The sequence below is a fragment of the Lissotriton helveticus genome, chromosome 7 (genome assembly GCF_964261635.1).
Source record: "Lissotriton helveticus chromosome 7, aLisHel1.1, whole genome shotgun sequence".
Lineage (NCBI taxonomy): Eukaryota > Metazoa > Chordata > Amphibia > Caudata > Salamandridae > Lissotriton > Lissotriton helveticus.
In genome coordinates this window covers 1696668768-1696685079 of record NC_136068.1, presented here as the reverse complement: position 1 = coordinate 1696685079, position 16312 = coordinate 1696668768, and the positions used below count along the sequence as shown (strand labels likewise).

General features: G+C 45.6%; 1 protein-coding gene across 1 annotated transcript in view; it reads left to right on the top strand.

Annotated features, from left to right (window-relative positions):
* Positions 1-16312, top strand: part of LOC144769643 (IgGFc-binding protein-like) — a 388460-nt gene that overhangs the window by 205020 nt on the left and 167128 nt on the right. Inside the window, exons 12-13 of the mRNA XM_078653819.1 lie at positions 9959-10287; positions 12854-13427. Coding sequence (XP_078509945.1) covers positions 9959-10287; positions 12854-13427 — 903 coding nt within the window. The remainder of the gene's footprint in view (positions 1-9958; positions 10288-12853; positions 13428-16312) is intronic.

Sequence of the window (16312 nt, the reverse complement as noted above, 5' to 3'; positions counted from 1 at the left end):
CAGAGCAAGGTAACGCTGAATGATGGGGTCCTTGGAGAGTTTCTAGCCGCAGCTGATCTTCCAAAACTAGGCAGGGCACAGGCGGAGCTGCTGGGTCAAGATATAACTATTGGAAAAGTTTGGGGAACGTTCAAACACATAGCGCGGGAAAAGACTCCTGGGGCAGATGGCCTGCCGATTGAGTTTTATCTGGCCTACATTGATCTTCTGGCTCCTAAGTTGGTGATACTTTATAATGAGGTGAAACGACTGCCAGTCACCACTCATGAAGCAATTATTATTCCACTGCTGAAACCGGGGAAACCGCCTTCTGATAGGACTGCTTATCGCCCACTGTCCATGCTCTGTCCATGCTCACTACTGATTATAAGATTTTAAGTCTAATCTTGTCAACCCGACTGCTCCCACATATGGTCCACATTAGGTCCACTTAATACAAAGGGATCAAGCAGGATTTATCCCGACCAGGAACACAGCCATAAATGTGAGACGCCTGCTTCGTATATTTGAGGCTGGCACTTACCCGAAAGAATCCGCTGCCATTTTAGCGGTAGATATAGAGAAAGCATTTGACAGTCTAGAATAGCCTTATTTATTTCAAGTCATGCGCAGTTTTGGCTTGGGGGATACTTTTGTAGCTTGGACAGCTTTATTATATAAGCACTCCACTGCTAGGGTTAAAACGGGTGGACTGATCTTGGACGCCTGTGCTGTGAGCCTTGGGACAAGACAGGGTTGCCCATTCTCCCCTCTGTTATTTGCCCTGGCCATGGAGCCACTAGCGACCCAGGCCAGGACGGGGTTGAGGCATCCGGGGCTTCGTGTGCATGGTCAAACTCATTACATCGCGCTTTACGCCGATGACCTAATCATGTTTTTAGCAAATACTGCTGACGCCCTTGTCGGAGCAAAGTGTCTACTTCATGACTTTGGCGCTGTTGCTGTACTCAAAGTGAACTGGGCAAAATCTTGCCTGTTCCCCGCTGCCCCATTGGCTGGTGGCCCTCTAATTACAGACGGGATACAATGGGAGTACTGCTGCCTGACGTATCTAGGGACCCAAATCTATCATACACAGACTGACTTATTGGAGGGTAATGTGGGTAGAGTCAATAGGGGTCTTAAAAGCAATCTTGAGTTTTGGGGAACTCTGCCTCTCTCGGTGGCTGGCCAAGTGGCCCTCCTTAAGATGGTAACTCTCCCCAGGCTGCTGTACTATTTTAGAACCTCCCAGTGTGGATACCGGTGTTGATTTTTTAACAGCTTCGGTCAATGATTACTGGGTTTCCCTGAACTGCTGGCAGACGGAGGGTGGAAATACTAATGAGACCGAAGTCCGAAGGTGGGCTGGAGGTTCCTGACCTTGAGACAAACTACTTGGTGGTCCAATTACAGTGGCTTACCCAAGCAATAGGATTGGAATTTAGAGGGCCGGGCGGACGGGACGGAGGGCAGGTCCCTGGGCAGCTACTCTCCCAAAATATTTTACAACTGCCGCTGCAGCTTAAGGCACTCACTAACGAATTATGGATGTTTTCAGCTTTGCAGGAATAGGAGTCAGAGGAGGGTGCAGGTCATTCATCGTTATGCCCCTGAGATTCCTCTGGCCATGTGCATTGCTCTACCGCATTGGGGCAACTGGTCCACGCTGAGCGACTGGCAGGAGAAGGGTCTATCTACACTGGGGGATTTATATGAGGACAACACCTTGCTTCCCTTCGGTACATTGCAGGAAAGGTACGATCTTCCTCACTGGGATTTTCTGCTCCACTCAGCCCTTGTTGCTGCCATCCAAAAGCATTGGAGAGAAGAGCTGATTGAACCACAAACTAGGGGAGTGCGCTACGCAAAGCTACGCGAAATGGTAAAATATCCCCACGAACACGCAAAAGTTCTGCGAACGCGCGGAATTGCTTGTTCTGTGTGTTTGCAATGCTTTTTTCCTGTTCGCAAATGCTGTTTGCGTACTCGGGAGATATATTTTGCAAACATGCATTTTCAAAGCGTGAACAAGCAAAAAGTTCAGCGAAGCCGCGGATCGCGGAATTTTTGGCAATTCTGCGTTCTGCATGATTACCCAAATTCCGTCAGCGGAATGGAATTTACTGCCCAGGCCTACCACAAACCTCAATGGCCTGCCAATATGTAGTATTAGCAGAGGGGACCTTTCAGGCAGTTACTTGCCTACATAGGCGCATGACACATGAGGCCCTGCCTCCGTTACTGACACTACGACAGAAGTGGGAGGAGGACTTAGGTGAAAAGGTTCCCGAGAAAGTATAGGCTGAGCTAGTTGAGCGGGTGTGGAAAAGCTCTAGAAATGCCAGCTTCCAACCTGCGCACATTTTTATACTGCAACTTACCCCGGCAAAAATTAATAAATATTTTGGCCCGGATTTGGCAAGGTGCCCGCGCTGCAACACGGAGGGTGCGGATTTCCGTCACATGACGTGGGACTGCTCCAAGCTTGGGACTTATTGGGAAGAGGTGGTTACGCTACTGCGCGACATCACTGACAGAGATGGAGAGACCTCTAAAGGCCTTTGTCTGCTGCACTGGTTCGCCCACACATCCAAGAACAAGATTACTAGTACGTTTTTGGACTTGGGCCTTCACTGGGCTAAAAGAGACATTACAGCACATTGGAAATCCAAGAGGGGCCCGAATGTTCAGCGATGGAAGGCTGACCTCCTTAAATGAGCGGAATGTGAGGGCACTGTTAGATTACAGCTGGCTAGCCGAGCAAATAAAGCAAATAGTGAAAGAGCTTTGGAAGCAGCAAGAGCTTGGGAAATGTTAGTGGCAGTACTAGACGCTGATCTGGATGAAGACCCCATGACTGGCGACCCGGCTGTTTTGCTCTGACCACTGTATAAGCAACAATTTGTTGTATGTACCTATTGTGTCCCTGACTACACTTGCCTCTGGCACTAAAGAACTCCTTGATACTTGCTGTAGCAAACGTTTATTGTGTTCTTTTGTGACTTACCTTGATGATCTCATAATTTTTTCTGTATGTGACACGCCGGGGAGGGAGGCGGGATAAGAGAGAGGGGGGTGAACATTTGTTTAGTAGTTAAATGTGGGGCAAGGGTGTCTTTGCCATTATTCTCATTGGCAACTGGTTGTTACTAATCCATTTGCTTATCAAGGGTCTTGTTGACATTTGGCACACTATGGGTTAGATGTAGGTAATTCCTATTTACCGATTCATATATACCGAATTTTACCGATTCGGTATTTATGAATCGGTAAATATGAAGGTGGGAGATGTAGGTAATTCTGAAAATTGAATTACCGAATCGGTAACATTCGGTATTTACCGATTCGGTAAATACCGAATCAGTATTGCCCATTGATTCCTATGGGCCTTGAAGCCCATAGGAATCAATGGGCAATACCGATTCGGTATTTACCGAATCGGTAAATACCGAATCCTGCAAGGGTGCAGGGGGTGTCACTTTGACACCCTCTAGCACCCCAAATACAGGCATGTGTGCCGTGTGGCACACAGACATGCCCTAAGGGCATGTCTGTGTATCACATGCCACAGGTGTGCATGAATTCGGTATTTTACGACCCAATAGGATTGGGTGGTAAAATACCGACTCTTAGGGCCTGTGACACTCTCAGGAGTGTCACCTACATGTAGAATTACCGAATCGGTAAAAATACCAATTTGGTATTTTACAGAATCGGTAAATTTACCGAATCGGTAAATTTACCGATTCTGTAAAATGCTGGCCCCTACATGCCGAATCCTAAATACCCGTCGGTAACGGCCGAAATCGGCCGTTACCGACCGGTATTTCCTCTCCTACATCTGGCCCTATATGTTGATTATGGCCGTCACTTGTCCTGAGTGTGACCAAGGTGTCTTGTCGTTATATGAGTACCTGCTTGCCCACATATTCTGATAATGGTTGCATTGTTATGTTTTGGAAATAATAAAAACATATTTTTAAAAATAAATCCGCATGAGTCGCTTTGCAAGTGGAGTGCAGGAAGAGGTGGGAGGATTGAACAAACTGAAATGACCCACTAGAGTTGTACACTCTCCAGAAATTATTACAGATCTGCACAATAGGATCTGCAAGGAGAAGTGGCAGACTTGCTCTTGATTAATCTTTGAAGAATCCACATCAAGGCTTAGCAGATAGTCTGTTCACTATAGACAATGTACAGCACAAGTGCAGAGAGAGGTTCATAGAACTGGCTTCTCTGCAGCTGGCAGGAGTGTCCTGCTGGAGGATGGAGGGATGTTCAAGCTAAGTATTACAGACATTTGTTGAGGGTATGAAGTTGCAGAGCAAGTCTGACTGGTAGATGAAATGTCATTCCAAGCCAAATTAGCTTACTAAGCCAATCTGAATTTGTAATGTAGACAGCACCGTGTTGATGACCCCACCCTGACGCCATCCATGGATGTGACATCAACGAGGTCATATAAGTCTCTCCAGTTTTCTTCGGAGAAACATTTCTGCTGCACAATGCAGAACCACCAACAAAACTGTGAAAGTATGGGAACAGTGTGCGAAGGATGAAAAATCCGTAAGAAAAATAAGGAGGATGGTGCAAAACACCATCATAAAAGACAGTATTATCCACTGTCTCCATATATGAGAAGAAGTAAGGGCAAAGCAAGCTCTGAGAAAGAACCCCGCAAAGCGAAGCATGGACGTTCCCCCCAGGCTGAGTAACAAGGGAAGAATATCTCAACAGACAAAGGTAGACTGTTATTACCACGTAGAACTGAGCCGCCCAACAAGGACGGGGAACAGGAAGAACAACAGTCTACTGAGAGAAGGTATGAAAAGAATAGCTCCTCCCCTATAGGAAGAGGAAGGCCAAAACACAGCCCAGCACATCCCCAAGAAGCCAACTATAGAGGAGAAAATAACCCTAATTCAATGGAGAAGGCGGGAGGGAGGGAGAGCAACAGGAGAAGAAGAAGAATCCCCTGATGAAGGTGAATCAAAGACACCATTTTACAGGAAAGAAGCCACCTGGAGGGAGGCAGCGGCCTATGGCAACTTTTTTTAAAAAGGGGGGTGTAACCGTATGAGCACCCTGTAAGAAAACTAATGGCAACTGAAAGGAGGCCAAATGGAAAAGCCCACCTGGCAAGGTCCTCACAGAATGGGGAGGATGGGTGGGTGTTAAGGAATCTGCAGCTAGACAACATCTCTAACAGATACATCATTACCGAAGGGAAGTAACTCGTACATCTGATAGAGATATCTAGCTGCAGATTCCCTAACTTAGAATGGATACCACAGACATACCCCAAGGAGGGAGGAGGGTCTCCAATAGAACAGCAGAGAGTGCCCGAAGCACGGAGTCGGCAAAAGCGTGACAGACTATGGGGAAGGTTGCGGTGGAGCAGCCAGACAGCAAGCCAAGTAGTTCGGAAGAGCAAAGGACAGCGGGAGATAAGGTATCACAAACTGCCAGAATGGCACAACACCATACCCATGTGAGTATGAGATGTATAAATGTCACTAACCACATCCCAGGACAGAAGAGAGAGTCCAGAATGAAGGAGGAAGAAGGACTACTCCCAGCCCAATGGTGCACTAACTGGACATCAACCGATACTAGAGGATAACATGAAGAGATGTAACCAGAGCCTACCGGGCTAGCCCACACTAGGGAGGCCAGAGAGGCCACATCCAGGAGAGAAGGGCAAGAGGCAGGAACTCAGCAATGCCTCAGAAGTACAGACGGGTATAAGGACACGGCAAGTGCACACCTAGTCACCAAAGGGGCGATAGAGGTGAACAGTGTCACTCTTAAGCACGTTGATGCTGGCCATAATTAAAACATGCACCAGCAAACAGCCACAGAGACTACAATGTGACGTAGCTAAAATGAGCATGGGATTGCCCCACCAGGCATCTTGATGGTCAAGGTGAGAACTTATTCACGAAATACAGAGATGCAGGTGCAGCCCCTAGAACAACCGGCATTAGAGAAGCCGTCCCACGATACCCAATGAAAAATGACAAATCCGAAGGGATTGGCAGCACAGGTACCAAAGTGCCAATAGGAGACGTGAAGAAGAACACCTATAAATGTTGAGAAGAACCTCATCTCCAGAACACGTCCACCAACTTTGAGGGGGAAATTTACCCCCCACAGAAGAGAGGAACTGTTTATTATATAAACACCAAGAAAGGATCATCGTGAAGCAGGGGGACCCCAGCAAGTGGAAAGCAAGGAACCCTCATTACCGAAATGGCAGGAAAAGGCACCACAATGCATTTAAACTTACAAAGAAAGAACACCGCAGTGCAGAATGAGAGCAAGCTTGAGTACAGCACTGAAATGCTCCTTTAAACATGGAGATATGGGACCAGACCTCAAAGTAGCGAAGAGAGGTGGAAATGTAGAACCATGAGCAATGTGTGGATATCTATATATATAAATATATATAGCAACCGAGGTGAACCAGGACCACACAACTATGGGAGCCATAGGAGGAACCCACCTAGTGTAGCCGTGGCACGAAGTTGCCGCGGTTTGAAGCATGTTAAAATACAGTGAAAACCTCCAAAGGAGGAAAACAAGGCACATATGCAAGGCTCAAGCAAGGCTACCCATGGCATATAGGAGATAGCGTCAAAAGGCACAATATTGAACACCATGCATCGGTAAGATAATGGAGTCAGTGGACAAGGAGAGCCCAAAGGGACCTCCATGCCCGTCTGATGCATAGCAGAGCTATACAATAGCATACAAGTACTCCATGTTTTTGGAACACCCCAAAAAACACTGGGGAAACACCTCTTAGAGCAAACCACAGTCAGAGGACAGAACACAACCAACCTGTGGAACACCGCCACACTAGGCTTACTGCTAGCCTGAAAACACATAGCGCTAAATAAAAGGGTACGCACCCCAGAACATGGCAAATGGAGACCTGCAAACACGGCGTGGACATCAAACAAAAGGACCCCATCAAAAGGTAGGCCAACAAGGCACTCTCGGATATTCCCCGGAAAGGCGCCATCTTGCAAACAAGCATGGGAACCGAGCCAGCCATAGCACGGCCCAAGGAATCCTCAGTATTCAAAGCAGAGTGGATTATAAATTCCGCCAAATCACCGCCATCACGGAGAAGATGAAGTAGGTCAACAGGAGCGCCCTCGGAAGTGGCCGATAAAATAGACTCGGCAGAGTCCCAAAGGGCAGAAGTGCCCGAGCCAAGACACACAGTGTATTTAGTGATCGAAGAGCTTTGCTAGTGGAGGCGAACATGTTATGGCCCCATGACTCCAGCCATCTGGACTCCCGGGAGGGAGAAAGCAGCAGCTGAGGCAAGGAAGGGAAAGCAGTTTGCAGGACAAACCCCTGAACGTCTGGGTGAACAAATAAGCAAACTAGATCATATGGAGCAGGACGGTGGCGGTGCAAAATAGACCGAGCCACTGGATCACAGGAAGCTGGCTGAGCCCACATGCCTAAAAGGGCATCTTAAAGAGAGGCTTCGAAGAGTAGAAGCGGCTCTACATTTCCCGAACCGTGGTGGTGTACTTCCAACAGAGGGTCAACTGGCAGAGGGACCGAAGGGCGTTGCCTACTCAGAACACGAGCAGCCAAGGAAACAACCCTAAGGAACGTCACACCGACCTCGGTAGCCCTCCGAGGAGGGGACAGCAACTCATCTCTGTGTGAGTGATGTAAACTAGCCTCCCACCCCAAGGAACTTGACCAAGAAGCTGAGGATGTGACCAATGCCCAAAACAAGGAAGCCCCATTGATGAATGAGGGTCCTGATGGGGCTCCTGGGGTGGCGGGGAGTCTGCCGGGGCCACAAATTCCAAGGGTGTATGAGGCAAGTACAGATCCGGTGTTGCATGGTGTTGAGGCGATGTCAAACTCCCCCTAGAAGCCTCTGGAGAGGAGTCAATAATCTGGCATCAGGGTGGCACTAGGGACCCGCCAGGGCGACTTTGGTTGGCCCCAACCTTGCCCCGCCCGGCGCTGACAAGGCCCCTACCGGCACCACGTCAACCACGACAAGCTCCGCTTCCGAAGAAGGGGACGGCGCCAGAGCCGGGGATGCAAGCCTACGTCGCCGGACCGGCGCCGACTCAGCCTCAACCACAACAGGCTCGAGTCCAAAGTAAGGAATGGAGTCGGAGCCAGGGAGGCAAGCCTCCGGCGCCGGACCAGTGCCGACTCAGCTTTGACCTCAGCCTCGACCACAACAGGCCTGATTCCAAAGTAAGGAATGGAGGTGAGCCTACGGTGCCAGACCGGAGCTGACCCCGCCTCCGGACAGGCAGCTGCCTGTCCGGAAGGCTGAGGCGTACTGAAAGCAAGGCTGCGAGCAACCTCCTGCTGCGCCCACATGGCTATGCGGCATGGCAGGGGTGCTATGGGTCAAAAAGGGGGACCCATCCGGGCCGCGTCCTGACAGCACCATATCTCCATCATCCCTAGAGGCAAGGGGCTCAGTCGGCGCCGGGGGCGAACCTACCGACGAGTTTACGAGAGACCAAGCACAGTGCAGAGGCTCCGATGACGGCCCAGGGAGAGGGGGGAACCCAAGGGAGGCCTGCAGGGCAACGGCATAGGCCTCCATTTGGAGCCGAGTCGCCCCCGCACCAGGATAAGGTGGGTAAGGGAGGGGCGACTCCCAGGGGCACTTGTCCGAAGGATTCCGGGAACTAGTGCCCCCTACAACAAAAGAAAGTGAAGTCGAGGACCTAGACGACATGTGCTGTGACTTACCCGAGCGAGGCGATCGTCGCACCTGGGAACCAGAGGGCGACCGCCGCCGCAAATGGAACCCACTGCCAGAGGGACCTGCCGCTGTGTGATGGTTGTGACTGTTCCTCTCCAAGACTGACATGGTCTGTATGTTTTGTCTGAAATCTGATGCCATTTGTTGTCTGAAGGTGCATGTTGCAGCATCTCTATGTGATTGTCACCATATTTGTGCCAATAAGGAGGCCGGGGGCTAAGACCACTCCGACCGGGACAGGCGAGCATAAAGCAGCTTCATCCTGCTCTCCCGCTGGGACTTTGGCTTGAGGTGTTGGCAGGCGTTGCAATCGGTCGAATCGTGGTGTTTGCCCAAACACCACATACAGATAAGGTGTGGGTCCGTCGGGACATTTGCCACAAACAGGAGGTACATGTTTTAAAGACAGAAGGCATCGCACACTGTTCCAGATGCGAAGCGTTAAAAACAAAATGGGCCTGAAAACAGGCCAGAGGAACCACTTACTCCGGATCCGGATTTATATAACCTCGCTGACATCACGTTCGTGGACGACTTCACGTCAGGGGGTGTTCGTGAGGCGCCGTCCCCCGGTGCGCGGAGGTGCTGCCGCTAATTTGTTTCCGGATCCAGTCTGACACCTGGGGATATTCTAAGTTAAGGAATCTGTAGCTAGATGTCTCTATTCATGATGGGTTTACGCTCTTTCAGCATGAATGATTGGCGTTACTTCTGCTCTCTTTGTCAATAGTTTTCTGGGACATTATTGCTCCTGCGGCACAAAAACTGTCCTGTATGATTGATGTTAATGGAACAGTGAAGAAAACATTTAAGTATTAGATAGTTCCGTGAGGTGCTGTGGACAAATATCATCGGCTTAAGCCAATATTTATAAGAAAACATACTGAGAACAGAGATTAATCACTTTTTCTATATCGTTTGCGCAATTATGGCTCTTGCTAGAAATCTTAAATTTGGATAGAGGTGGGGAGGTTGTTAAAGGGAAAATTAGCGTGTACAATGAGAATAATAAATCACAGGCCTTTTCAAATTTCAATACAATAAGTCTATAAGCATAACAGTAGTTCAATCTTCTTGATCAATAAACCTCTGACCTGCTTAGCGAGAATGATAGCTAATGTTCAAATACCACCTTTCCTGCAGAGTGTTAAAACTGTCACAAGAACTTGCTAAATTCTAAAATCTGCACCTTTTGCCCTATTTCAGACCCTTGCGCATCTATAAAATGTCGAACAAAGGAGACATGTACGGTCAAAGATGGAAACCCAGTATGTGTGCCAGAGTTTTCAGGCACCTGCTGGGCATGGGGAGATCCTCACTACTATACCTATGACGGGTACAACTATGACTTCCGGGGCACATGTTCCTACACCATTTCTAAGTACTGCGGCACCGACCCTACGCTTGTCCCCTTCGTCATTGATGAGAAGAACGACAACCGAGGGAGCCGAGGGGTTTCCTATGTGCGATTGGTTAACATCTATGTGTACGGCTACAAGATATCCATCTACAAGGGTGAAATTGGAAAGATAAGGGTGAGTAATCTGAAAGTGATATTCGAAAAGCAACAAAAAAAACTTTTGTAATTTGTCTTTTGTGGCTGCCATTTTGGTTAAAACAGGAACAGGTAATCTGATTGTGTCCATTTATTTACTGTCATTGAAGCCAAAAAGATCACTACTTAGAGCAAGAATCCTGACAGAGAATTTTATTAAAACAAAATGTTGATGATGCTTGGACACCTGCATTAAGTTAATACTGGAACAACAATAATACTGGAAATAATGTCATTCTGCAACTCAGGTTCCAAATGATCCCAAGCTTCTCTGTCAATTAGAAGGAACTGGAAATCAACCCACAAATGTACCTTGTTAAAAATTATTGAGAAGGTATTAAATCCCAAGTTCTGTTTAAACCTTGATGCTTCATGGGTACTCTGATTGATTCCAATTCCAAGTACTTTAAAATAAGATTATTTGCATATTGTGTAATAATCAAATGCTGATGGAATTGTTAGGGGTAGAAGAGAAAATTGCCAGCCCAAAGAGTGGCTTTCATCGAATGTCAAATTTTTATTTGTTTTATATACAAGAAGCAAGTTCATGATAAGGGCCAGATTTATCAAGGCTTTGAGTCTCCCTTGCGCCACACAAGGGGGCACAGGGGTGATGCAAAACCTAAGTGAGAAGGTGTCCCTTCCTCCCAAAAAAATCCTGGCTACATCGCAGACACCCTTGCACCATGATGCAAGGGTGCTAGGTAACCAAAAGTGCACCAGCTCTCGGAAAGGACAGGAGTGTCTCCTATTATGATAACCATGTGGCATTCCTGCACTTTTCTTTTCACTCAGCAGAGGAAGGTGGCTTGCTGCTTTGCGCTGCGGGAAAGAATGATAAGTCTGGGCCTGTATTCTAAAAAGGCATAACCTATAGGTCTGCTAAGATATCAATGGTTTAGGCTGAGGCTTTTAAGGTAGCAGGGAACGAACCCTCAGTTTTGTCGAAGATTGCCGATGTATTAGGGTGTTAGTCCCGGCTCCTGCAGAATGATCATGGATGAGGTCCAGTTGCTGCAGAGATAAAGGGATTGGATAAAGTGATCCTGGCCATATAGAGAATAACCCGAGAGCTACTGAGGAAGATGAACAAAGGCTCTGGGTCTGCAGACATGGAGCACAGTTGCCCGTACATGGGTTACTAGGGTTACAAGATGATCCTTCTAAGGCCCTAGTTCACTAAAGGGAATGTTGTTCTCATTGTCTATTGCTAAGACATATCATGCTTTGCACATGTAAAAAAATGACTACATTTACAAAAAGTTGAAGTCTAAGACAAGCTTGCAGAAAGTTGAGTCCCAAGTGAGCAAAACCTACACATGCATAACCTGCAGCTGGAAGTACGGAGTGGTATACGAATCCATGTATTTTATATGTATAATTCTAGTGTTGAAGGAATGGTTGAGGACAGGAAATAGAAATTAGACCCACAAATTCAAAATAGAGAAATTACATCAAACGTTTGTTGTTTAATGAAAAAATGAAAAATAAATGCTCCAATTTCGCTTGTTTCTCTCCTAATCCTGGAGTGAGTATGTCATAAATAACTGTATGTAAATGGAAATGGGACTAGATCCATAAAGAATGGCCATAATTTCTTCAAAAAGATGATGTTTATATCAAAACATTCACCTAACCGGAAAATATCATCTTTATTGGTCTTAGCTATGCAATATAGTGCGCACACAATATGATTTAGGCCCTAGATGTGTATGTCTTTCCATACACATCCAGCATACCAAGTGCATGGTAATTTCTATGGATCACCCAATATGCACATTTAGGGCCTGATTCACAGAACTAACTTAAGACAACATCCTAAACTTACTACTTTTGGTATTCACAGAAGTTAGGATTTTGTCTTAAGTTTGTCTTAAGTCTGTCTTAAGTCTGTCTTAAGTCTGTCTTAAGTTTGTCTTAAGTCTGTCTTAAGTCTGTCTTAAGAGTGTCTTAAGTCTGTCTTAAGTGTGTCTTAAGACAAACTTAAGACAAAATCCTAACTTCTGTGAATACCAAAAGTAGTTAGTTTAGGATGTTGTCTTAAGTTAGTTCTGTAAATCGGCCCCTTAGTGCACAGACTTATAGACATGAATTACAATTGATAAATAGGAGAGGTGTGCAGCATACAAATATAAAAGTGACTTTTGTGAAATGCCCCCCATGTGTTTATACGTACTAATAAATGCAAACATCGTTACAAATCAAGAGAGCACTGTAAAACGTGTAAGTTCTACAGGAAATTATACAAAAGAAGAAAGAGAGGGCAGGTAGGAGCATACAAAGTGGGCCTTTATGGTGCAGAGGGGAAGGAGATTGTTGGAGGCATACAGAGAAGGTCACAGGAGTAAAGGAAAAGATTAGAGAGGATACGAAGGAAAGAGGTGGATGTAGGAACATTTCAGTGGTGGTTTGACAAGGAGTTGCTTGATGATGCTGCTGAACATCTTGATGATGTGTTAGAGACATATCCATGCCATGGTAACAATGCAGAGAGGAAGTAGATGTGTCGAGCAGGTGGAGTAACTAATTTTGTCTTCTGTTTCTAGATCAACACTAAAGTCACCAGTCTCCCGGTTACACTGAACGATGGGCAGATAAAAGTGGTACAATCTGGGGCAGTGGCCCTTCTGCAGACGGATTTCGGGCTCCAGTTGTCCTATGAGTGGAACCGGCATTTAATAATAGTTATTCCAAGCATCTACTATGGAGCCACTTGTGGTCTCTGTGGAAACTTCAACCAGAACATGAGGGACGAATTTCAGACTCCTAATGGCACCGAAGTCACATCCATCGTAGACTGGGCCAAGAGCTGGCAGGTACAAGACCAAGACCCCTTCTGTTTCCATGAGTGCACAGGGGTATGCCCGACCTGCGATGACAGCAAGAGGGCGCTGTATAGAAGCGAGAAATTCTGTGGTATAATCAGCAAAACTGCTAATGGCGCTTTTCGCGAGTGCCACAGCAAGTTCAAACCAAACACCTTCTTTGACAGCTGCCTCTATGACCTCTGCATCAATGGAGGAGCCACGCAGTATTTATGTCAAGCCCTCAGTGTCTATGCAGCCACCTGCAGGAAGGGAGAGGTTAAAATCTACGACTGGAGAACCCCAGCTGGATGTCGTAAGTAACTCAATCCTTTGTTAAATATGAAACTTTAGGGATGCATTTAAATAAAAATTCCTATGCATTTGTAACCATGGCTAGAGTTCTTCTCCATGATATATTAAGAAAGAAACTAGAGACGCATTGTGGGTAAATGTCACAAACCAACTCTGAAAGTAATCTCAGTTCACTTTTTTTAAAGTCTAAGGTCATCCACCACATAATCACATAGATAAGCATTATTAAAATACATCTTAAGTAACTGGCTTATGAATTCTAGCTGAAACACTTCAAAGCTAACCATTCCACATTCAAATTACCCACAAAACCTGGTCTCTTTAAAAACAAAAGCCTATTTAATCTGCAATTAAAATGGTGATGTAATAAAAGCCAGTATCAAATAGATAATCCAAGATAAGCTTTATTCAGATACAACCACCAACAAAAAGTAGGTCTCAACTGCAGCACCTCCAGAGTCAGAATGCCACAGGATAGATAATGGAGTAATGGGATTCTTGTTCCATTACCAAGACATGCAAGTGTTCTACCAGCTCTATAGTAGACATGAAAGTAAATTACAACATATCCTCTTTACACAAATCATGGAAATACCAGTGCAATAAACGTTTTATTGCAAATGCTTAAAACATCAGAGAAACAAACACAAAAGAACAATGAGAACATTAAATATAGCAGTGTGTAAAGGAGAAACAACAAAGTAACACGAGGACACTAAATTCTACTATAAAACATTATCTTTGAGAACTTGAGTCTAGTTGCACCAGTTTAATTATCATTGTTTGCACTTCTATCCATAGAAGCACCACTGTGTCCACTAGTTGCACAATGAGTTGTCTCAACAAATTTAATCAACCTAGACATACTCCAAGTACAACTATTGTCCAAAGTCACCAAATTTTTCTTAATTGCGGTGATGACAAAAGGGCCAAGAAAATTGGATAACCCTTTGTGACAATGTTTTTTTTTTTTTACCAAAACACGATCACCCACATTCAGTTTCTTCACCCTCACTGATATTTTGTCATCATACCGCAATTTGTATTTCTGCTGGTACTCTGCAAGTTTACTTCTCCTTAACTCTTCAGTCACAACACTGTTCCTCCCAAAAGGAAGCCAGACACGATTTAATTTAGAACTCGCTACCCTCCCTCTCAAAGCTTCAATAGGTGACTTCTGAAAAATAGCATTTGGAACTGTGTGGTGTGCCCACCAAGTTTCCCTTAACACATTACAAAAGTAAACTCCAGAATCATGTGCCCGTTGAGCACAGCTCTTGACAACCCTATTCATCCTTTCAGAGAAACCATTGGCCTGTGGAGAATATAAGGCTTTCTTCCAATGGATTATCTCCAGATCTTCAAGAAAAACATGAAGTTCATTGGAGGTGAACTGCCCCCCATTGTCAGTGATTAAATATTTAGGTATGCCTTCTGAAAGCAAAAACATCTTTTACAAATTCAATCACTGACCTCGAATTTACATTACTCATACACTTGGAAACCACCATTTTGGGGTGTAGTCTACTAAAAGAACAACAAATCTCTCTTGATAAGGTATTAATTCAATGGGGCCCATTATATCCAGCCCCAACTTGGTCCACACAGCATCAGGAATTTCTACAGGAGAAAGAGGCACATTATTGGTAACATGCGACTTATCATTAATGGGACACAGATGACACTCTTTGACAACACTCTTGACTATTCAATCCATTTCTGGACACCAATACCTCTCTCTGACACATGCTTTCGTAAGACTCCTACCTGAATGCCCCTCATGAGCTAATTTGCTTACCTTAACCTTAAGCTCATCAGGTGGAACCACCCTGTCACCTCTCATCAATTTCCCTGTCAAAAGGTTAGGTCATCCCTTACAGCCCAAAAGGGTTTCAAATCAGAATCCAGATCCTTGTAAATTGGCCAACCCTTAGAAATGACCTCTTTAAGAGAGACAAATACTTTATCATTGGCAGCACAAGATGACCACTCTTCCGTTAGCAATGAATTCTCCATCAACCAATTTACACACTCAAACTCCCCTTCCACATGTTCAGCATCCACCGGCAACCTTGACAAGCAGTCAGCAGATTTATTATTAAGACCTGATATATACAGCACGCGGAAATTACATTCTTGCAGGCCTTCACTCCATCTCTTAAGTCTACGAGTCATGTGATCACTGTGATGGCACAAGAAAATCTGAACAAGAGGATGGTGGTCAGATTTCACCACAAATGGAATCCCCCATAAATAAAACTTGTAGTGTTGTATGGCCCAAAACACACTCATGCTTCTCTCTCAATACAAGAGTAGTTAACTTTGGCCTCTCTAAGGGCTCTGGAGGCAAAGGCTACTACTTTTTCTTCCCCATCTACGTCTTGGGAAAGTAACCCCCCAGTCCCTTAAGACTGGCATCAGTCGTAAGAATAGGTCTCAATTTGGTATCAAAGTGATCCAATGTTGGCATCTTCCCAGTTTCAGACTTGACCAAATTAAAAGCTATCTCACATTCTGGTGTCCAAACTAAACGTGTTCCTTTAACCGGATTTACTCGGTAAATCTGAATGCAGCCCAATGCACAATGGCCGCTACGTTACGTGACGCGACGCGTGCAATAACATGGGAGTCAGCGTAGAGTTCAGAAGACAGGCACTCGGGAAGATGCCACATAGAACGCAGAAAGCTTGGAACACATGGAGAAGCTCGCACACAGTAGCTCGCGATGACGGAAATTTTAAAAGTATGCAAATACTTTTTCCTTTAAGTATAAGTCTCAGAGGAAGGAAAACATTTTTACTAAACTCACATTAGAACAATTTCATCCAGCGAAGATCTTGTAGGTAGGAGTATCCATGTGTAATCCATGTTACAGTGTCATTAAAA